The sequence below is a fragment of the Tamandua tetradactyla genome, chromosome 24 (assembly GCF_023851605.1).
Source record: "Tamandua tetradactyla isolate mTamTet1 chromosome 24, mTamTet1.pri, whole genome shotgun sequence".
Taxonomy (NCBI): domain Eukaryota; kingdom Metazoa; phylum Chordata; class Mammalia; order Pilosa; family Myrmecophagidae; genus Tamandua; species Tamandua tetradactyla.
The window spans coordinates 20,330,333-20,353,838 of NC_135350.1; the positions used below are offsets into that span (position 1 = coordinate 20,330,333).

The following is a 23,506-nucleotide window of genomic DNA, read 5'->3' on the forward strand; positions in this document are numbered from 1 at the left end:
TCTTCAGTCTGTTTTTGTTTGGAAATATTTAGAACCAGTGGAATAATTCCTTGTGAATTCTTTGTACCTTCTGATTCTCAGGTTTTATCCTCAGATTATTTCTGCCTCATTATTTCATCATTCTCCAACAAGATGAGGCAGTATTATATAAATCTCTGAAATAGGAATTTCTAAAGCCTTCTGCCGCAGGCATCTAAACCCAGATGAGAAGAATGATTTTCACTGACACCCTAAAGAAACACATGCATTCTTCACCTATGCATTCTGCAGAGAAGAAGAGCATCTTAACAGAACTGATGACAACAGACCGGACCATAGTAACACACCAAATAAGAAGAGGAACCCCAATATTAATTAAAATAAACGACAGGCCCTTCAAATGCCCCCCATGGAGATTAAAAGGCAGAAGATCAAGTACAAGATCATTCTTTTCATATAAGCAATGCTTCACCACAAATGAAAAACTGATGACTGATGGTCGTAAGCCTATTGTCACAGTTGATCCAGCTTGGACAGCATACAGTGTTTTACTTTAAAACAAGGTTTTTGGTTTGCTAAAGCTGCCAGAACACAATATACCTGAAATGGAAAGACTTTTATAAAGGGAATTTATGAAGTAAGTTTTACAGTTCTAAGGCCATAAAAAAGTAATCAACCTAAGGCACCCAGAGAAAGATACCTTGATACCTTGACTCAAGAAAAAGCCAATGACATTTAGGGTTTCTCTGAGAGTTGGGACGGCACATGGCAATATCTGCTGACTTTCTCTCCTAGCTTCTCCTTTTAAACGGCATCCCCGGGGGCATGTTCTTTCTGCATCTGCAGAAGTCTCTGGCAGTGTGGGCTCTGAAGCTTTTCCCAGAAATGTTTCCTTTGAATCGGACTCCAGTAAGCAACCTCACCTTGAATGGGTGGAGGCACATCTCCACAGAAACAACTTCATTAAAAAGATCCCATGCAACAATTTTTAATGAGGATTAAAGAATGTGGCTTTTTGGGAGTACACACCAGTTTAAACCCAGCGCACAAGATTAATGGAGAATGAGAAGATACTGCTCACTCTTTCTTCTCATAACTAAGAATACCAGCCATGCCTCCATCATCTCAATGGCAATCTGCTTTCTAGCCATAAATTTCATGGAATACCTACTAGATCATTTCATTACCAGACCAGAGAGTTCTTCTAGCAAGGACTCTACACATGAGCTCTAAATCCAATGCTGTAAGGCAATAAATAAATCAACTTACATGTATTTAGGGATCACCTGTAATACTTTGAATGGGAAACTGTATCTTATAATTCAGTTTGTATTGCTCTCCTGTCATCCTAAAACACATCCTAAGATGTGAACAGCTTTGAACAAAAGATTGAAAAATGAATGTTTTTACTCATACCTTCTTTAAGTTGCATAGCCTAAGATGGAAAGCAGAGTTCAGGAAATTTCAAGAATTTATGAAAACTTGTGTTCTATCGTGTCTAAAAAAACACACATAGAAGTGAGTCTCCACCTCTAAGTATTCTCTTTTAATATAATTTTCATGATTTTAGTAATTCAAATTTTTCAATATATATAAGCCACAAAAATGGCTGTACATTTATACTCTGTAATGAGTGGGAAAAAACTTGTACATAAAATTAGCAAAAGAAGGATTTTCTAGCACATGAATGAGATCACTAACATGTTTTAAGTTTTGGAGTAGAGTCACAGTTTCCCACTTTGAGTGACTTCATAGCACAAATAAGATTCTCACCTCTTTGAAATGAACTATAGCTTTGAAAACAATCATCTTTTTCCATCCAATTAAAATACCTCTTTATATTAGTGGATAATTTTCAACACAGAGAGAAAGGCTTTCTCTATTCATTTTGAATGCTTTTTCTAAGAAAGGCTCAGGTATACTCCAATTTTGAAGGACTGATCCAGCAAATGACCTCAGAGCATTTTCATTAATAATAATTGCCTTCCATTTCTTTTTTTTTTTTTTTTTTTTTTTGGCATGGGCAGTGTGTTAGTTAGATTCAGTTGTCAACTTGGCCAGGTGAGCATACCTAGTCTTGTTGCTGCGGACATGAGCCAACAGTACGTGAACCTCATCTGTTGCCAATTACATCTGCAGTCAACTAGGAGGCGTGTCTGCTGCAATGAGTGATGTTTGACTTAATTGGCTGGTGCTTAAATGAGAGATTGCAATGTAGCACTGCAAGCAGCTCAGCATTCCTCATCTCAGCACTTGCAGCTCAGCCCAGGCCTTTGGAGATACAGAAAGAAGTCACCCCGGGGAAAGTTGTTGGAACCCAGGGGCCTGGAGAGAAAACCAGCAGAGACCATCCTGTGGCTTCCATGTAAGAAAGAACCTCAGTGGAAAGTTAGCTGCCTTTCCTCTGAAGAACCAACAAAATAAATCCCCTTTTATTAAAAGCCAATCCGTCTCTGGTGTGTTGCATTCCGGCAGCTAGCAAACTAGAACAGGCAGGTACCAGGAATCGAACCCAGGTTTCAGGCATGGCAGGTGAACACATTGCCTGCTGAGCCTGAAGTTCTAAAATTAGAACTTAAACATGCAATTCATTTAATTTTTGGAAGTATGGTTCCTCAAAGTTGGTAAATGCCCCTCCTCATCCACCAAGACATTGACCTTTTTTGGGTCGGGGTGCTCCTTGCTTCTGAGCTCCCACAGCTCTGCAGCAACACAGCTCTTCTGTGACACTTGAACAATTACCAGAAATGTATTTGGATCCACTCCTAACTGGGGCTTGGGGGTCCAAGTGGCCACAGATTGTTGACGAGGCTCACTGTCTGCACACCTCATCAAGCTTCATCATCTTCTTCTGTCATTTTCCTCTGGTCTCTGCCATCTTACATTCTTCATCCCTATATGTGTTCTAAGTCCTTGGCACTTTCTGCTCAAGATTCAGCCACTATTGGTAAAACTCTCTCTTCTGAACCCAAATCACTTTCCATTCACTATATCCACCTTCAAAGTATGAGCCTACATCTCTTCCATCTTGTGTTGTTTGCATTTGCTTTCTCTTCTTACTCACCAATATTTTACTCCTGTGGTTACTGCATCATGGCTTTCAACACATTTTACTACTGAGACTGCACTTTCCTAGGTTATCACTGACATTGCATACATTCAGTCATTGCTTCCAGGTTAAAGCAATAGAAATGATTTGATCTCTTCCCATTTGAGAAGTTCATCCTGTCTATGGTTTTTTGCCTCCTTGCTCTTCTTATTTCTTTTCAGTATTGCTTTCTGGCTTTTCTTCCCCCTAACTACCATGCAAATGATACTCTCTACCCCAGTAAATCATTTTTTCATATTTTTATAGCTTTCCTAAGGAGCTTTATTTGGATAACTTCATCTACTTCCAGGGAATCAACCACTACACCCTTGAAAATTAATTCTAATTATGCATTTATATTACAGCCATATCTATATTTCTCTTCTGAAGTCCAGGCCTGGTGCTCAAAATTAAAATTCTATTAAATATTTCTCACCCCATCTCTACGTGTAATAGACACCTCAAAACCAACTGGTCAAAATAAAAATCATCCTCATCTCTGAAATTAGTCTTCTCATTTCATAGAATGTTACTATTATCCATTCAGCAGTCTAGGAAAAAGAAAACACCTAGAAATAACCTATGAATTCTCCTTTTCTTCAATCCATATCCAATTAGTGGTAAAGCCTTTCAGTTTATCTCTAAAGGCACTCAAAGAGATTCTTTTCTTTCCTAAATTCCTGCTCTACTATGGTATAAACCTACATAATTCCTTGCCTATATTAACACACTAATCTACTAAGAAGTAGTCTCTTGCCTCCAACCTATACCACTCAAATGACATCAATTTACACTGCCTCCAGATTGAGCTCCCCAAATCTGAATGTATTAATGCCCTCTTTAAGATCATTTAATGGCTCCTGTGACCTGTAAACACATATTGTCCCTCCTTATTCCCAGCTTCGTCTACCTTTTCTCCAGCTGCTCCATCATCATATTCTACATTTCACTGTATATCCCAGCCAATCAAACTATCTGCAGTACCAGAATGAGACATGAACTTCACATATTTTATTTTCTGTGAGCAGGATACCTCTCCAGACACACACACTCCTTTTCAACTCCTCTATATTCCATATTTTAAATATTCCCTATTTTCTTTCAATATACTTCTCAGATGCTGCTTCCCTAGACCTGCAGTCTAGGTTTAGTGCTTTACAACATGCTCCTGTAATACCGCATAACGAGCTCTAGCACATGATTTACAACGTAATAGGAAATGATGTCCATTTGCTTAATTGTCTTTCCAATAGACTTTACATAACTGAAAGGCATAGTTTATGTCTAACTTACCTTTAGATTCTCAACAACTCAGAGAGTGCTTGGCATAATTCAGGAATTCTACAAATGCTTATAAAATCAATGAACATGTCTGTTTTCTAGGATTTTCTCTCAATGGCCAAATGCCCTTGAAGGAAGACTGAAAACAGCATGTGCAATTCAGGGTCAGCCAAGGATTTAAGAGAAGTTTGTCTAAATGTGAATCTCACCCAGGTTAAATTGTCTCCAGATTCAGCCTCCTTTTCATCACTCTCCAGTGCCTTCAATTTTTATTGCTGTTATTTTTTTTTAAATATTTTTCCAGAGTTTATCATTCTTTGCAGAAATCGTAGTCCAAGGCAAGCTACTTTGCCTTTACTGGGTGCCAGAACCCATGAATTCCTTATTTTGGAAACAGAAGCAAGTTCATAATCAACTTAGGCAGCAATAATAATCTAAAATATGCTTATAAATTACTGGGAACTTGGGAATGAAGTGAAAATGAATATAATTAGCATGCCCTTAGTATCTTTTATGAGCCTGGTTCTCTCATTCCCATTTAATACTCACAATCCCCTAAGTAGTGATTGTTCTTGTATCTTCTTTACCAATAAGATTATTGACGTTCTGTAAGATTTAGTAATTTTCCCAAGCTATTTACTTGTAGTAAATAGCAGAGCTATTTACTAGTAGTACTTATACCAAGTCTTTAGCTCTAGCACTCTTAATAGTGCACTACATTATGCACTACTATGCAATGAAAACATCAAGGTTTGCTTATAACCATTCCATAAAGAGCATGTGCCTTAACGCACATGGGCACTCACACATACACTCACTACCACCCTATAGTATAAACCATCTGATGATCTATTGGAACTCTTTGCCTCAAGACTAAGTAGAACCAAAATCAGAGTTTAGTTTACAGACTACAATATTTCATTTGTGACACCAAAGTTTTGCCACAGCAAAGGAAAACAGATCACTTGCAAGAACCAAAAGTAGCTTTGGAGTTCAAGGGATGACAAGCAATTTTTATAGATATAAAAAGGAAAGGAAATTAGCTTGGCTACTACTGATTGGACTAGGTTTTGTCCATCTTATTGGGACAAGCTTAGGGTAGGTGGGATTTATTTTGTATTAGGTCAGAGGTAATGAACCATGGGCTTGATTGGCTATTTAGATCAACTGCTTTGGTGATAATGTCAAATTTCAAAAGACATCAAAAGGAAGCTCAAGAGGAAATTCAAAGAAGAAGGAGGGCATATATTTTTTATTATTGAGTGGTCCCCAAGGCTATATCTGTACAATTTTATCACCTATACCTAAAAATATCAGGAAATAACGACTCTCAGAAGCTCCTTAAATAAGTTGTGTTATTTTGTGTCTCTCCCAATTTGAAACTCAGCCTTCCCAGGCCAAATAATGAATTATAATATATTAATATAAATATTAAAATGAATTATCAAAGGAAAAACCTTACTTTCTAACAAATACCAGTAGGCAATTAACAACTAAATAGGAAAACATAGAAAAGAATAAACCTAAAGGCTTTAATATATTTCAGAATATATTCCATGCATTATTAGTTACTAAAATATAGAGATATTTTTGACAATTTCCCCCATGTGAGTCTGTAAAAACACTATTTTAAATGACGTTTACCATAGTCTTATGAGATTTGCCTTATATTATATATGCGGAATCTCAGACTTAGTGACAGTAAATAACTTGTATAAGATCCCCCACAGATATTTACCAGCCATATCTCTTGACTTTTAAGCTTTTCTTCTATCACAATATTGAAAATATACTTTGCCCATGTACTGAATCATTATCAACAGCACTACCTATGACTGTGAAACATATGACTAATGTTATAGGCAATTTTACACCATGCAGAGCTATGTACATATTATTAATTACTTTTTTCACTATAGAAAGAATCAAAAGAGAAACTCCTTTGCAAAAGAACTATTTATTCATGCTTTCTCCACTTCCCATTCATAAGTTAAACCTCTCCAATTTGGATTTTATCTCTAAAACTCCCTCAAAACTATTCTTGTTCAGTATATTACTAGTCACCATGGAAACTGGAATTTATCTTACTAAAACTTTGGGCATCGGTCTGCAGGATCAGCAATCCTTCCTCTTAATAGAGGAGCAGAACTTTATTTTGTCTCATTTCTTTCTTCCCCCTTTTGATCAAGAAGGCTTCCTCAATCCCATGATGCCAGGTTCTGGCGTATACCAGGAGTCCTGTCCCACTTAATTAGGGAGATCTACACCCCTGGCCTGGGAGTCATGTCCCATTGGGGGGGGCAGGGGGAGAGCTGTGAGTTCACCTGCCTAGTTGATTAGAGAGAGGCCACATGATATCACATTCTTATAGTTTTCTTGCCAAATCTCTGATTTCTGCTCCTTCTTTTCATTTCCAGCTCTTTGACTCTAATCTTGAAATATCTGAGTTACTTGGGTCTTGGCCTGGGCTACTTCTCACTCTTCAATCTGAGTAATTTCATTCACTGTCTTGGCATTGACTTATTAGCTTTAGATTTCTGGCTCTGAAATGTATCTTTCACTAAAATACTTCCTCTATAAGCTCTAAGTTTATATAATCAGCTGCATTCTTACCATTATTACTTTGACTATTTCTCAGGTATTTTAAAGTTATAATATACAAAATTGAATGATGAGTTTACGTCTCTACTTCTGGCATGCAAATTGGTTTCCTTACAGTCTTCCAAATATCAGTAAATGTCATTTCCATTCACCCAGATAATCAATTCAAAAAAAATCACTTTTGAATATCCCTGTCTCTCACCCTCATCTGATTCATCAATAAGCCCTAATCATTGAGTCTCCTCCCTAAAAATATCTCTCCACCACAAGAATTTTCCAAGATACATCACTGATCATCAGTCCACAACAACAGCCTCCCCAAGTGGTCTCCCCAGGCCCACACTTCTTGAAGTCATTCTCCACACAGCAGTTAAGATGATGTTGTTAACAGTAAATCACGCCATACAGTCTGCTTACAATTTTTCCAATGTTTCTCAGCGTGTTTAAGAAAACAAACACATAAGAAATTGCAAACCCTGAAACTGACACACAAGGCTCTATATAATCTTACTGCAATGTACTCTGCCAGCCTAATTCTGCACTTTGTTGGTGACTCTTGCTTTCAGTTTCTTGAACATATCAAACTTTCTCCCACTTCTGAGCCTTCACTCGCACTATTATCAGAACCTGGAATGATATCTTCTTCCTTCTTCTGCCATACGTCCTCTAGAGCTCAGCTTATAAATATTATTTCCTCAACAAGATCTTCTCTGCCACTCCACAAATCTAGACGATTATTTTTCCCTACAGAACTTACCATATTTTGTAATTGCATATGTGTTTTTTTTTTTTTTGTCTTTTAATGACTGTCTCTTTACTATGATGTAAGTTTTGTGAAAGTAGATATTGCCGGTTTTTATTCAGTGTTGTGCCGTAGAGCCTACACCCTTGGTTTCTGTGGAAAGCTGGCATTACTGGCAAGCAGTGGTAATCTAACTGTACAAAAGATTAAGTAAGCAAAAATAAATGCATTTCTTTCTTAGGGTGGTGCCATAACATGACTCAGACAACTATTCTTTTCAAATATCTTGCTAAATACAAGAGCCCAGGGCAGTAAAAATTATGTTAACTTTGGTGTAAAATGTCTTCAAGTTTTTTATTCATTTAAAAAATATTTTTGTATTACTATTATGTGCAAAATAGGGCTAAAATCTGGTAAGATGAAGGTAAATAATTTTTCCTTCAATCAAAGTGTTCATGAAATTAATGGAAAAATCAGATGCCCTCAGTTAGCAGATATTGATAAAATATCAAAAACTATACTTAGTACTGGCATACAAAGATTAATCATGTGCCCTATTCTAGCTTGAAGTAAGTAAAAATATGCAGGTCCTGTGTTATAAGACGTAAGTATAGCATGCTGGGTTTAATTAGGAGGCATCTAACACTATCTGCCTGGAAAAATTAAAGGAAGTTACTCAGAAAGGTGACTTTGAGATAGTCACCCAAAGGATGGATAGGGTATTTTATAGGAAAAGAAATGGGGCCAGGGCATTCTAAGTAGAGGGAGAGCATGTGCAAATCACAAAGATTTATTTCAAGGCAAATATGAAATAAGGACAATAGCATTATTTATACATTATGCTTTCTTAGTTTGTCAAATATCATAAGGAAATATATTAATTTTTAGCAAATGGTCTTGTATTCTATAAGAGTCAATCCAGAAAGAATAATTTCAAGCATTCTAGATTTATGCTGTTTCAGAGACCACCTTCAGGAGAAAAAGCTAAGAGTAAAAGCATTTTAAGACATAGGCTGACTCAAAATCTCAGACCACAGACTATTAACAACTTTGTATTTTTAAAACAACAGGTTACGTCAACCTACGAAAAACATATAGTCTGTTGGTCTGACAGATCATGTCAGCCTAGAACTTCCCACCTGGCTAGCCACAGTCTCAGGATACCAGATCTCTCCTTGCAACTCCTGGTACAGAAAGAGATGATACAGCCATATGTCATGAGGTCTGCAGCCTGACCATTGATTGCAGCTTTTGATCTTTTATACCCTCTTCCCCAGAAACTGAGACAGAAAACCCCCTAACTGGCCCCCTCCATGAATGTCAACAATCTTAAATTCTAACAATAATTATTTATTTGGTACTGAAATAGTCCTTTCAGCATTCCTACTATATGGCTTTGATGTATAATGAAGATAGCAGATTGCTAAGGATTTATGCTTCTCATCCTTTTGTCTTTAATTGCTCTACATAAATGAAGATTATGAAAGTAGGTTGAGCCTTCCAGACACATAAAATGTTTAAGGTAACTGAGTCCTTACATTTTTTTAGTTTAGAGAAATCTGTACATCTTCTCATTAGAGTCAGATTAACCAGTCTCTAACCTCTAATTCCCATGCCCTCTCCACCATCCCAACGTCTTTTCTCATTCTTTTCCTAGTCTTCCTGAGGAAAAATACCCCATCTCAAATGGTTTGTCCATTGGCAGAATAAGATTCTGTGATTACTTTTCCACCTATGCACCCCACAAGTGTGCTAAATGAGGAAGGAAGCAAAGGTTATTTCTATGGGTCTTGAGAAGCAAAGTGAGAAGATAACAAGAGCCCTAGATAGGGAGAGATTAAGAGACTCTCTGTTCTAGTTTCCTAGGCTGCTCAAGCAAATACCATGAAATGGGTCAGGTTAAACAATGGGAATTCAATAGCTTACAGTTTTGAAGATGAAAGAAAGCCCAAATCAAGTTGTCATCATGGGTGCTTTTTTCCACCAGAAGACTGGGGTTCTGGGGACAAGAGATCATTGGCTCCTCTGCACCTAGCAAAGCACAGAGCGACTTCTTCCAGCCTCTCCGGTCTCTTCTGAGAGGCTGGTTTCAGCTTCTAACTTCTCCCTCTGGTTTTTTTCCATCTGGCTTTTTTCTCTATCTGTCTGAATTTCACTCCGCTTATAAAGTACTCAAGTAATAGGATTAGGACTCATCCTGATTTAGGTGGGCTATACCTTCTTAACTGAAATAACCCGCAAATAATGTGTGCACACCCACAGGAAAGGATTGGGTTTAAGAACTTGCTTTTCTGGGGGTACATACAACTTCAAACCACCACAACCATTAATTCTAGTTCTGAAACAACCGTTGAGATTTTGATAAATCACTGTATCTCCTTGGTTTAATGTCTCTCATCCATAAAAAGGAGAATTTAAATCTCTAGTCAAGGTTTGTCATGAAAATCAAAAATTAAATATGCTAATGTTTTGGAAAGTTTATTTTAATCAATATCAAAAGCACTAAGTGTAGCCCATTTTACTTAAATTAAAGTGGATACAACTCTACTGACTGACCTATCAGTGCTTGTCCTTACATGGGGCCCTCTGCATTTGCACCCCTCAAAGGACATTACAGTTGCCACTATTATTCCTTTCTTCAAATGAGTGTCGGAACACTTGGTGGATTTACAGAATGCTAAATAAGTCAGGGAGCACAGCACCCCAAAGCTCTGAGCATGGCCTCCTCTAGTACATAATCTATAACAATACAAATTTGTCACAGGAATGTCACTAAGGGAAAGATAAAGAAATAGGAATTTTGATAGATAAGATGAGGAAGTACTTAAGCAGAGCACAGGAGGAAAAGTTTGAAAACACTGCTTTACCTTCTAGAGTTTATGAGACAGAAACTTGAAAATCAGAGGCAGGAATGGAATCTGGGCTATCAAGCTACAACATAACAACTCAGCTCATCACCACGGGTAACAGCACAAAACAGGAATCAAAACATTTCAAATGTGATTCTCATTATCAGACTACCTTCCTGCAATTAGGAATTTGGACTTTTATATATTTTATCCATATGCTGTGAATAGCACACTTTTATTATATTTTTGTATTAATTCACCAGATACAAACTTTTAAAAGAGACCATATTTTGTAATCATATTTGGACATTCTTTCCTTTTCTAACATAAGAACCTCAGAAGCTTGGTGCCCCCATGTCTCATGTCACAGAGGTTCTGAAAGTTATAAATTTACCTTAATAAGAATTATTCATTTTAATAATAATTTTAAGCCAATATTCAAAATATCTGAGAGTTTCTTAGAAAAGCATTCTTCGTTGGAATTTGGCTCGTTCATTTGAATACCTGAAATACTGGTAAATAATTCTGTTTTTGTAAACTGCAGAAGCTCTTTTTTAGCTCTTTCTATCTTGTCTTCTTAAAATAAACAAATCACACCAGCTCTGCTCTTTTAGTGGTGTGATAACAAAGCGTGATAACATAGAAGCTTTTTGCTTTAATCAAAGGGGTTGCTCTTCAATCTAAGTTCAAGTGACAGATTAAATTGAATTTTGAGTCTTCTAACAACCAAGAAGAATCTATCACTTCACTCAGCAAGCAAGCTTTCCCAGTCCTTGACATTCCTTCTACTGAGAGGGAATTAGCAGTATTCGTGAAGAGGACCGTATTTAACCTAATAGAGGCTCAATGATGGAAATGAGATTATTCAGGATACATTTCTGGTCTACCTCTTACACAGCTTCTGAAAGAATTCTGCAGGCAATAGAACCATTCTAAAGATCTCCATTTTCACTGGAATCTTGCACAATAGTTTGCCTCCTAATTTACTGGAGTGAAGCCATGTTCTATATTATCCTCAGCTCTCAAACTCTTTTTAATTTTCCCATCCTTTCTGGCTTCCTTAAATCTCAGAGAAAGAGGTGTCCTAAGCCTCTATAAGTTTTTATCTCTGATTATGATTCAAAAATGTTGGTCTTTATTCCTTCTCCTTCTCTCCCGCATTCCTTTCTTTGGCTTCAGATCATTGCAGTCCTGAAACCTCACAATGACCAAATTTCCAACAAAATAAAATTCCATTAAAAATAAGACATGACCAAAGAAATAGCAGGAAGCAGAGTACAAACACGACAAAACTTGTTCAACACATGTAACAATGCTGTCATGTATAAAAACATTTTCCATATTTGCATGCAGATAAACATAGGGTTTTTCTTTTTTTCATCTTAGCATCATTTATTCTAGGCACCAGTGTAGGCATTTGTTAATTGGGTGCACTTATTAGTTGAATTTGGCGACAGTGTCCAATTACTTGGATGACAACAACACTATATGCCTAAAAGATCGTCTAATTCCGAAAATCCTGGCATAATTCAACTCATCTTCTGGGCCATTGAGCACTTATCCATGGCATTACTAAGTTCTTATTTTTTCACTTGAGACTGAAATTCTCCAGCATAGGCGTTGAAACTGAAGCAGCAGCCAGACATAAATAGTCCGTGAAGAGGCAGTACATTAAGTTTTGATGCTTTTCTTTTCCTCCTCTTCTTGGATTTAGGGCTGTTGTGGTGACTAAATGATTTACTATCCCTCAAACACATTGGACTTCTGTGGCCTCAGACTGCCAGAGTAGAGAGAGTGGCTTGTAGGGCCCCCTATGGCTTTAGAGCTGCACTGCACAAACTCGTCTCCCTCACCGGCCATTCTGAGTTACAGAAAGAGCCTCCCTTGATTTGTGATGCTGCCGCCTCCGCTGCAGCAAATCCTTGTCAACATTTTGGTGTTTTTGTTTTGTTTTGAATAGACTTTATTTTTAGGACACTTTTAGGCTTACAGAAAAACTGCGCAAACAATACAGAGAGGTCCCATATACCGCCCCCTAGACATATTTCCCTGTCATTAACAGCTTGCATTATTAGTGTGATACTCTTGGTATGAAGGACCAATAGTGATATAACAGTAATAACTAAAATCCATAGTTTACATTAGGGTTCATTCTTTTTGTATACAGTTTCATGGGCTTTGATAAATATGTAATGTCATGTATCCTCCATTATGGTATCATACGAAATAGTTTCACTGCCATAAAAAGGCCCTGTGCTCCATCTATTTATCTCTTCTCTACACCGCAACACCTCCAACTTGTGGCAACCACTGATCTTTTTTTTCTCACAAACGCTTCCCCTTTCCCCTGCCTCTCATTCTCCCCACCTGTAGCCTCGAATCTGCTTTCTATCTATGCAAATTTGTTGTTTCTAGGCATCCCATAATTACAAGTGATGTTATACCATTTTTGTCCTTATGTTGTCATGTTTGTTTCACTCAGCTAATGTTTATAAGAATTTCCCATGTTGCAGTATGTCTTATAACTTTATTTTTTCCTAGGGGTGAATAATATTCCATTGTGTTTTATGTGCAATTTTGATGTTTTAAATGGAAAGTTTTTTTTCCATAGCTTACTCTTGAGAATATTATTGTAATTTGCTAATGTGTGCTAGGAGTAAGTGGGCTTATATACTTTTATTTAAAGAAATATGGTGGTCCATTTGAGAACAATTTTAAGGAGGAAAGGTTTGGAATGTTGTGTCCTAAGCCTCCGTAAAATATTTCAGTAAAGTCACTTGGAGTGAAAGATCACGGTGACACTTTAGAATAATGTCCATCTTCACCAGTTGATATGCCATCCATTCTTTAAACACCAGCTCAAATATGTTTGCAGATTCCCCCCCCCCTTCCTGAACTCCCACAGTATTTTGTCCCTACCTTATGGAAAGTGCCTTACCTTATGTTAAAGTAATTTCAATTCTGCTGATAAATCTAGAGAGCTCACTAAGTCTGTGGTACATTTCTGCAGGGATCATTGACTGCAATGAAGTAGCATGGGAAATAACCTTGATGCAAAGCTAACCTCCAAGTACCCTACCAGACAAGCTATCTGAGAAGTTATGGGGAAAAAATATGGAACATAAAGACTCACAGATCAAATTAAGATCCTTGACTCATGCAGATTATTAAATCAATGAAAAATATGTAGCAAGAAGCCAAATAAACCACATGGAGCAGGTTAACACACTTAAAGTATGAGCAGGGTAGAAAGAGCATACTCCATGAATCCTGCAAGGCTTTAAGTCCTCTCTCTCTCTCTCTCTCTTTTTCACTCTGCCTTATTGGCTTTCCTGGCTGATGGTGAGGCTTTGATGATCAGAGCTGGGGATAAGCCAGGAAGCTCAGCAGACAGAAAATGCCTGGAGCTAACACATGATCACTCTCGTGGTGAGAATCTGGGGCAAGTATTCCTGGCCATACCTGTAGCTTAACAATTAGCCTGCTGAGCAGCTATAAAGCTTATCTGTGTTAAGATAAGATTTTGGTCAGAGCACAGGTGGGGTCAGAATGGGAACATAACAAATTTCATCAAGGAGTGACTAATTTAAGGATGACAAAACTATCTTCTAGAAGTAACATGAACAATATTTTATGAAGTGGCCTTTCCATTCCTTCTCTCTTGTTCATGTTTTTACTTTATGACTAGCATATATATATATTCCATTTATTCTCTGCCTTACTGACAAATGGAAGCATGATCTGTTAGTTCAAATAATGAGAAGATGCATTGTAAGAATACAGGGGGATCTTATGAAATGTAATTGTAAAACACAAACCAGGCCTTACAGTGACATTCTCTTTCTTGCCCTCTCTGGGGCTTTGTGATCTCTGCAACTCTTTTTCTTTTCCCCTGAAGCCCACCTTTCCCCCTCTACTTCATCATAGATTTACCACATCATCACAGCCACCAAAGTAGCCTCCTCTATGCTTATGTTTACATAATCTCTCAGAGTATACCACTGCAGCTGAATGACTAAGTCTATATATCCCAAATTCCCAGCAAAGTGAAAACTGATTGGCTCACCTTGGGTCAGTTATTCACCTCTAGTCTTAGCAACCATGGACAGAAGTTGGTGAGGTCATGTCATATAATTATGACATGAGCCCATCCTGATAGTGATGCAGAAAGATTGAGAATAAAAGGTAATTTTCAGGAAAAGATGTATGCATGAAGTTCTTATTATATTCCACACTTGCCTCACCAATCAACCTGGCTTCCATCAGTATGATTCCAAAGATGCCTGTTTTAAATGACCCAGAAATTCCATTCCATTCACAAATTTACTTGTCCCTTCTCAATTTGAGAAGATCTGAGTCACTCCAAAAGGACCACTCATCTGGGAGTTTACACTTCTTAGACCACATGCCTTCCTCCTCTCATTCTCTTAAGACCTTATCTTAGTATTTGGTAGATTTAACCACCACCAACTACCCATGATGCAGGAAAGAGGGACCAGCATCCTGGATACTGTGCTCTAGATGTTCCTACTCTGATCTAGCTCCAAAGACATTCTTTCACATGGGGGAAGAATCCATGGAAGCAAGAGGACATACCCACTTGCAGCTAGTCTCCTTCCCACCAACATTCCTTTGAGGTTTATGAGGAAAAGAAGCAAAGATATGGAAACTGGTTTGGAAGTTTAAGAATAAAAGCCTCCAGCCCTCCCTTCTTTACAAGTTCCTGAGTCCATGTACTGTGGCTGTATCAAGCATCTACACTGGTCACTGATTCTAAACATATATCATAGCCTTCAAAGGCATACTCCAGCCATAGGTACATTTTCAGTACTTAATTTTGTACATGTCCAGATCATTGTGGATGCTCTTACATCATAAAAGCAGTAAAACCAATGGACATAAGGTCACTGCCTCGTTTATTTTACTAAAAAGAAGAATTTCTTAGTCAGTTTCTTGGCAATGTTGTATGAAATTCCAAGACAGTATACAAGCCATTCAGTAAGTCAAAGGATATGAATATATAGCGCTGATAGATGCATGAGTGTTCATGAACTGAAAGGAGACATAGTAAGGTATGTCCAATAGTATGGTCCTAAAAATATATCCTGAGGAGTTTCTAATCAAAACAAGAATTTCCTGTTACACAGAGTTGACCATTTACAGCTCAGACATTTAAAAAGAATATATCCTATCCTAATGAAAATGACCCACAGATTTGTTTTTGTGGTTGGCATTATTTTATTTCCTAGATTGATTTTTTTCATTTATAACCTAAATCTCAAAAGTATCCATCCTACATTAATTTAATATGACAGAAAAGAACAGCTGCAAACATTCTATTCTAACCTGTACAGGATAGAAAAATCAGACTGTTTTTCCTTTTGATCCATGAAATAAAGATGCCCAATGCTTATCCTTGCTAAAATGTGACATGCTATTCAATCCTGCCTATGTGGTTAAAGTGGATCCTTAACTACCAAAAGACAACCACATCACTTGTCCCCACCTCTTTCTCCTTCTCCTAGTTAGTACCATGGCAAGGACAATGGGGCACCACAACTGTATGTGTTGCCATGGAAAATAACCCTCATTGCTTCGAAGCAGGATATGTCATTCAGCTTCTTGAAATAGCAATAACAATCAACCCCTATATTAAGCTACAATAAAGTTGAAGATAAGCTGAAAGTCTTGAATCATCTCTATCCCATCTCTATCTCAGCAGTTTCAGGAAGTTTAGCAACTGATTATTTTTCCCACCTAGCTTTCATAGCCTGTCTGTGCTATTGCCACTGTTCAGTCATGACAAAATAGTGTAATATTCACAGAATTTGCACATCTCTCATTGCTCAAAGTTTGTGATTCTTCCTGCTCTTTTCTTTAGCATTTTATGAAGAGAAAGATTACTATGCCATGAGTTTCACACTCCATGAAGCAAGGCATTTCTTCCACCCAAGTGCTTACTTATGCAGTTATACCCAGACTGGGTCCTGAGAGTTTGATACCTGAAGTAACTCTCCAAGGCTTTGTGAATTAAGGTGACAGTTAAAACATAGTTTATAGAAATAAATAAAATACATTAGAGCAGATTTTTTCACTTTAAAGGAAACAATTTCCTAAAAATCTTCAAATAGGTTTATAAATGCTTTGCAACAAGGTCCTAAAGACCCTATACATGCAAGTTAGATTTATCTGAAGCCTGTTCCATTCTCCAAATGAATTTTAATTTTTTCCATGTTTTTCTAAACTTCCTCCATGTTAATAGTTGGAAGTCACATAAAAATACTCAAATAATCTTTGTAGGTCACCAGCTATTGTTGGAAAACAATTTCATGTGGCCAGTCTGTACAAAAACATTGAAATTTTATCTAAATTTTCTGATTCTATATATAACATTGCCAGCTTTACAATTCACATTGCCATAGATATTTTTCTGGCCCTTAATATTTATTCCAAGTGAAATTTAGTGCTTTCATGCACACCAGATAAACATGGTTAGCTTGTTTGTGTACTCATGCTCTATACCAGATTTTATTTTATTTTACTTCTGGCCTTGAAAATAGGAATAGTAAGTGGCAGGCTTTTCTTTATGTGTACATGCCCATTGTAAACTTGCAGAACAAACAATACCAGTAATTAATGACTAGTAAAACCATGGGCATCTCTTAACAAACTATATGTCTTTCAGTTTATTTATTTTTGTATTCACTTTCATATTTACTTATTTTTTGTAATTTTGAGCACCCATTATGTGTGAATACCGATACAGATACCTAAAATACATCAGAGAGCAAAACAAGCCAAAAATTCTTGGTCTTTCTCATTCCAGCATGAGGAGACGCAAAGTAAAAAATAGCCATAACAAATAAACACAAAATAAAGAGAAAACAAAGGGGTTTGGGGAGTGCTGAAAAGGCAGCTTGCAATTTCAAATAAGTTGGTCAGAAGACGATTCACAGAAAAGGTGACATTTGTACAAAGGCTTAAAGGAGATGAGAGAGTTAAGAGAGGGAAAAACCAGAGGGAAAGTCTTCTAGATGGAAGGGCCATGGTAAAGTATCCAGGAAAAGGGCTTGCCAACTGTGTTCAAGAAATAGTGTGAGGTTCAGATGTTCAAGAATGAAACAGTCAATAAAATCTATTTCATTCAGTCTAATATCCCCTGATACTCAATGTAGCAGGCATTCATTGAGTAATTGCTTACAATAAACTATTATTTTCAATTTTATCAGCATTTGTTCACATTCACTGCACTACTGTGCATTTTTATACAATTTTTGTACTTTCATTTTTTTTAGCATATTTTAAATTTCTTCAGGATAAGAAATTGGTTCTCTATTCATTATTTTCTCCAATACTGTTTTCTAGACTCAATACCCATTCAGTAAATGTAATTAACTGAAAGCAGAAAACATAAGTCTTAGGAGAATATGGAACTATTAAACTTTACCATCAAGGAATTCCCTGATACTGTGTCAGACTTTAGGGACACCCAAATCAATAGGCCATGCCCTCAATCATGAGGCTTACTCTTGTGAAGCTTATGTAGGTAGCAGAGAAGCTTAGACTACCTATAGACATGCCTAAGAGTTACTTCTGGAAGACCCCTTTTGTTGTTCAAATGTGGCCTCAGTCTCTCTAAGCCCAACTCTGCAAGTGAAATCATTGCCCTCCCCCCTGTGTGAAACATGACACCCAGGGATAAATGTCTCCCTGGTGAGATGACTCCCAGGGATGAATCCAGACCTGGCACTGTGGGATCAACAATTACATCCTGACTAAAAGGGGGAAAAGAAGTGTAATTAATAAAATATCAGTGGCAGAGAGTTCAAATAGAGTCAAGAGGCTACCCTGGAGGTTGCTCTCACACAAGCTTCAGGTAGACCTTGCTACCTATCATTACCTGCCAACCCCCAACCAGGACCATTCCAACCAATCCTAAAGAACACCTAGGGCAATATATAAGATTCTACAAGGGATCCAGGCAGTAGAATAACTTGCCAGAAACCTACAACTTCCAGATGGGTCTCTGGTCCAGGTGAGTCCTGAAACTTAGCCCAGCCTCTCCAGAACATCAGATAGTTCCATCTTCCCACCCCATATTAGTGACAGACCATTCCAATATAAAAAATTTAGAATTTCCATAGCCCAAACAACCCTAAAGAGAGTTACTGAAAGATCAAGAGTGATAATGGAACTATACATAGAAGATAGGACTTAACAAATGAATATGAATGCTGAATCATTACATTGCTATTTCTTTTAGTCTCCAGTATTTTAGGGCAGCTAAAAGCAAAAACCTAAAACTGTGAAATTGTAAACCATGACAAAGTCTGAAATATGTTCTACAACTATTTGTGGTGCTGTGCTTTGAAATTTATAGCTTTTTTGTATATATGTTATTTTTCACAAAAAAGAAGGAAGGAAAGTTGATAGTGATGATAAAAAAGTATTTAAGCCTTCTAGCCTCCAGTATTCTGGAGCAGCCAGGAGGAAAAATATGAGAGGATCATATGGCAGTCCATGAAAAACTCTGGGATTTGTCCTGTAACTACTTGTTGAAGAATGCTTTGAAAACTGTTGCTTTTTTATTTCTTTGCTTTGTATATATGTTATACTATAGAATAAAAAAAGTTTAAAAAAGTATAAAATTAAAAAAAAAGACTTAGGAATCTGAGTTTTAAAATCTTCAACTCAGTTTCATGAAATCACAGTGGTCATATCCTGAAAGACAGTTAATAAGTGATTGAGTATGTGAAATATTGCATAAGAATAAGTTACATTAAATATGGTTATTTTTATTTCACAAATATGTGATTGAGAAATGTGAAAAACCCATGACCAAATCTGAATGAAGTTCTTTAGAAAATGAATACAATTCGAGGAATACTGAGAAAGATTTTAGATTGTGGCCAAAGACGACATTCTGTGAGCTATTGACCTGCATTTTCAGCTCTGATGCTCAATTTTCCATCAGCTCAATACTGGTCACCTGGATGTTGCAGTGATTAGGCCCTTGGGGAAGCTTTGCCTTCCATATTGATCATTTTTTCATGCTTTGTCTATTTCTAGAATCACATCTCTTATGACTCTTAACCTTGCCAAATTTCATCTGAATACCCAACTACTGTCACGGCAACTCCACTACATAAATAACATGTTTTTGTAATTATAAGATTCCTCATAGACTATTTATGTCAGGACTTTTTCTGAATTATATTTTACTCTGATGGCAAGTAAGGCTCAAAATTATTTGTACAACATATATTATTTTAATCTTTTAACTAGGTCTAAACTCCCAGAAAGGTTTGAATACATTTCAGATTATTAATGACAAATATTAAATGAGGTGATCAGAGAATACTATTTTCATTCCCACTTGTACACAAAGTCCAGCTGCTCTGTGTTCAGAAAGTTTGAACCTATCATTCTACAAAGATAATTGAACAAATTTCATTTCATTTATGAACACACAAAATATCTTCTCATTCAACCTCTCTCATTACAAACTGTACTTTGTCAATTATCATTCATTCATTTTAAAACCATTATCCACCTGTATATCAGGGATTTGCTAAGTACTGGGAAAAGCAAGATAATTAAGACATTCTCCCTGCCCTGTAGGGGGTAAGGGCTACTGGAGGAGACAGAAAGTTGGCATTCTGCTTCGGCTAGGGCTTCCCAGGATATTATTGTCCAAAAATATAAAATCAGAAAAAATGACCCATGTTTGCCAAATTCATAAAAGTTGATATATAAATCAGTTGTATAATATGATTACCTACTTATAAATTTAAAGATAATAACATTTCCCAGACTAAGTGAATATACATAATCACTATTCAGGGAAACCTTTCCCAACTATTAGGTTACAGTAAGAACCAAATTAACATTCAGAAAGTTGCCTAGTGAGCATGGTGTCAGAGTAAAGAAATCTGTATAGGCTTCAGTCTACAATAAATACTAAGGAATCAGCCCAGCCCAGCCCTTACAGAGTAATATACCTCCATTTTAATTCGACAGTGGGTTTCCTTAGGTATGATTCCCTTATTGCAGTTTGCAGGACAGAATGGCCAAATCCTAGTTTCTGCTTCTCTCTTCCCTAGACTCTTTGGGTTTTTCGTAAATACTGACTTTCTTCAGACCAGCTAAAATATATGTGTTTATGACTGGGAGAGCCAGTTTTAAATAGGTTAAAAAAAAAAGGTAGGCATGTTTAAAGCCAATTTGGGGGGCCCAGAAACATCCCAAAGTCACCAGGGTTAGATAGAGGTGAAATAGAGATACATGCTTTCTTGAAATTCATTGTAGGCAACTGTTGTAATCATCGCACCAAGTTTTAATATATCAACTCTTCTTTAGGCATGCTCTATATTTACTGCATTGGCAGAAAAATATGATTTGCAGTAAGTTATTGAAATTATTAAATTTAATGACCTTTAAATTTGCCAAAAAATGTCTCTTTCTTTCTTCCTAGGTTGTAAAAATGATGATTATTGTTGTGGTGACATTTGCCATCTGCTGGCTGCCCTATCATATTTATTTCATCCTCACTGCAATCTATCAACAATTAAATAGGTGGAAATACATCCAGCAGGTCTACCTGGCTAGCTTTTGGCTGGCAATGAGCTCAACCATGTACAACCCCATCATCTACTGTTGTCTGAATAAGAGGTAAACAAAATTACAAAATGCAAGTTTCTTGTCACCCTGCTCTCAGTGGAAGCATATAATGTTCCAGATTTTAGGGGTACATTCAAAATACAAAAGGAAGGGGAAATTTAAAAATTCAAGGAGAGTTGCACAGGGTCTTTATTTATTTGTTTATTTATTTTTTTTTAGAACTTTGCTACTTTAGGAAATATCCCATCTTAAAAATAATTGAATTCTCTAAAAATGTTCTTAAAGATTTTAATAGGGAAATTTTTATATAAATCAAATTCTCCTGGCAAACCCTTCAGAATTTCATCCACCAAAAAAGCATAAATTGCCTCAGGATCAAAGGATCTGAGATGGAAGTGTGCTTACTTCCTTGAACAAAGAAAAGCACTTCAAATGCATAGATAATTTCTACCAGGTAGAGAGACTATGACATCAGTGAGTGGTATCCTGTAAAAGGATACTTTATACAGGTTTCACAATAGAAGATGTAAGAAGAAGCCCCTCTCTGCACAGTGAGGTGAGGCAAGAAAGAGAGAGCACAGCCTACATGGGAAAGGGTCATGAAGAAATCAGGGATGTAAAGGGAAACCTGGCTTTAAAAGGTTAAAAAACAAAAGTCATTGTATTGAAAGACAAATTTTAAACTAGGAGAAAGGTAAAATATAGTTTCTAGATAAATACACTTTGGCTGTATGTATGGTCAGCACATGAAGGGTTAAGGTTAAACTTCAAAAGGTTGGTAATCACCTTAATGAGACTAAGGTGGTCTAGTGCAGGAGCAGAAACTTAACTTCATGTAAGAAACTGTATGAGCTGAGTCCTAAGTGCTCTTCTCCATTGGTCGTATACTGCTCCATGTTACAATTTATTAAATAAATATTTAACTTTCACTTTTTTTCATTAATTGCATGAGCCATGTCTCAATTCCAGTCACCCCACTGGCAATACATCTGCTTTTAATGAACTTCATTTAAAATGGCTTACAAAGCCAAGGATTTTGTACTTTTACATATGATGATATATAAACCATCCAGTTTAGCAATTAATACCAACATTAAATAAGACTGATTAATAATGTAATTATTTCTGAAAGAAGCTGTTTTGAAATGTCATGTTTAAGCACCTTACCCAGTAAACCAGATTCATTTATACGTATGTAAATGTATGAAATTACTGCAGAAATGTGCAGTAATTTTGGCATATTTATTACCTGATACTGCACCTTTACTGTTTGTTGAGTCATTTCCTATTGACAGGAAATTAAGTTTCAATTCAAACAAGAACTTAAAAGACAAACCAACATACCAACAATAGCATAAATTCTAAGAGTTTAACTAGAAAATCAAATTTAAAACCTGAGCGGGCATTACTGACTACAGTGGGTTTTTCTATGACAGTTGAAAGAAATTTCCACTTGAAAAGATGACTTTTCGTGTCACCTGTTCTCAGATTCCGAGCCGGCTTCAAGAGAGCATTTCGCTGGTGCCCATTTATTGAGGTTTCTAGCTACGATGAGCTGGAACTCAAGACCACCCGGTTCCACCCGACTCGGCAAAGCAGCCTGTACACTGTGACCAGAATGGAGTCCATGACAGTGGCGTTGGATCCCAGGGACGCGGAGAACTCCAGATCGAGTCGGAAGAAAAGAGCGACGCCAAAAGACCCACGCATCAATGGCTGCTCAGGCAGGAATTCCAAATCTGTCTCCACCACATCAAGTTTCATAAGTTCCCCCTGTACCTCTGTGGATGAATATGCCTAAATCCATTTTCTGAGACGGAGGTTTAGAGTGAGGCTTCCCATCCTCCATTCATCAGTCCTGTTCCATATTCTACATACTCTCTGTAAACAAAAGGGCAGCTATGCTTCAATTGAGAAAGGTGACATAAAAATGTGAAAAGATACTATTAAAATATTTTCCACCACTGAAAAAATAAATGAACTTTAAATGTATTCACTGAAAACTCTAAATAACTATATGTAACCAATTGAAAGATATATCTTATAAAGTGTGCAGTTTTCTTCATTTAAATATTGCAACATATATTTGGGTCACTAAAATGGCATGTAGTTTTTCAAAAAAATTAAGTAATCTTTAAAATACAACATTGTAATTGAATAGAAATGATAAATATAACTTATTAACCTATAATTAAAACTGAAAATAAAAGTTAAATGACTCCTTTTTCCACAATAGTGATGGAAAATTAACCTCAAAATGTAGAAATTATATGAAAATTTTTGTTCACAAAAATTCATTTTGTAGAATGGAAAACTTTCAAAGATTCCCTCCATGTAATTTAACTA

At 36.7% G+C, this 23,506-nt stretch overlaps 1 protein-coding gene across 1 annotated transcript in view; it reads left to right on the forward strand.

Annotated features, from left to right (window-relative positions):
* The window catches only part of TACR3 (tachykinin receptor 3), an 87,727-nt gene extending 64,613 nt beyond the window's left edge, over nucleotides 1–23,114 (forward strand). The window contains exons 4-5 of the mRNA XM_077143223.1: nucleotides 21,015–21,211; nucleotides 22,649–23,114. Coding sequence (XP_076999338.1) covers nucleotides 21,015–21,211; nucleotides 22,649–22,961 — 510 coding nt within the window. The 3' untranslated portion in view covers nucleotides 22,962–23,114. The remainder of the gene's footprint in view (nucleotides 1–21,014; nucleotides 21,212–22,648) is intronic.
* The last annotated feature ends 392 nt before the right edge of the window (nucleotides 23,115–23,506 follow it).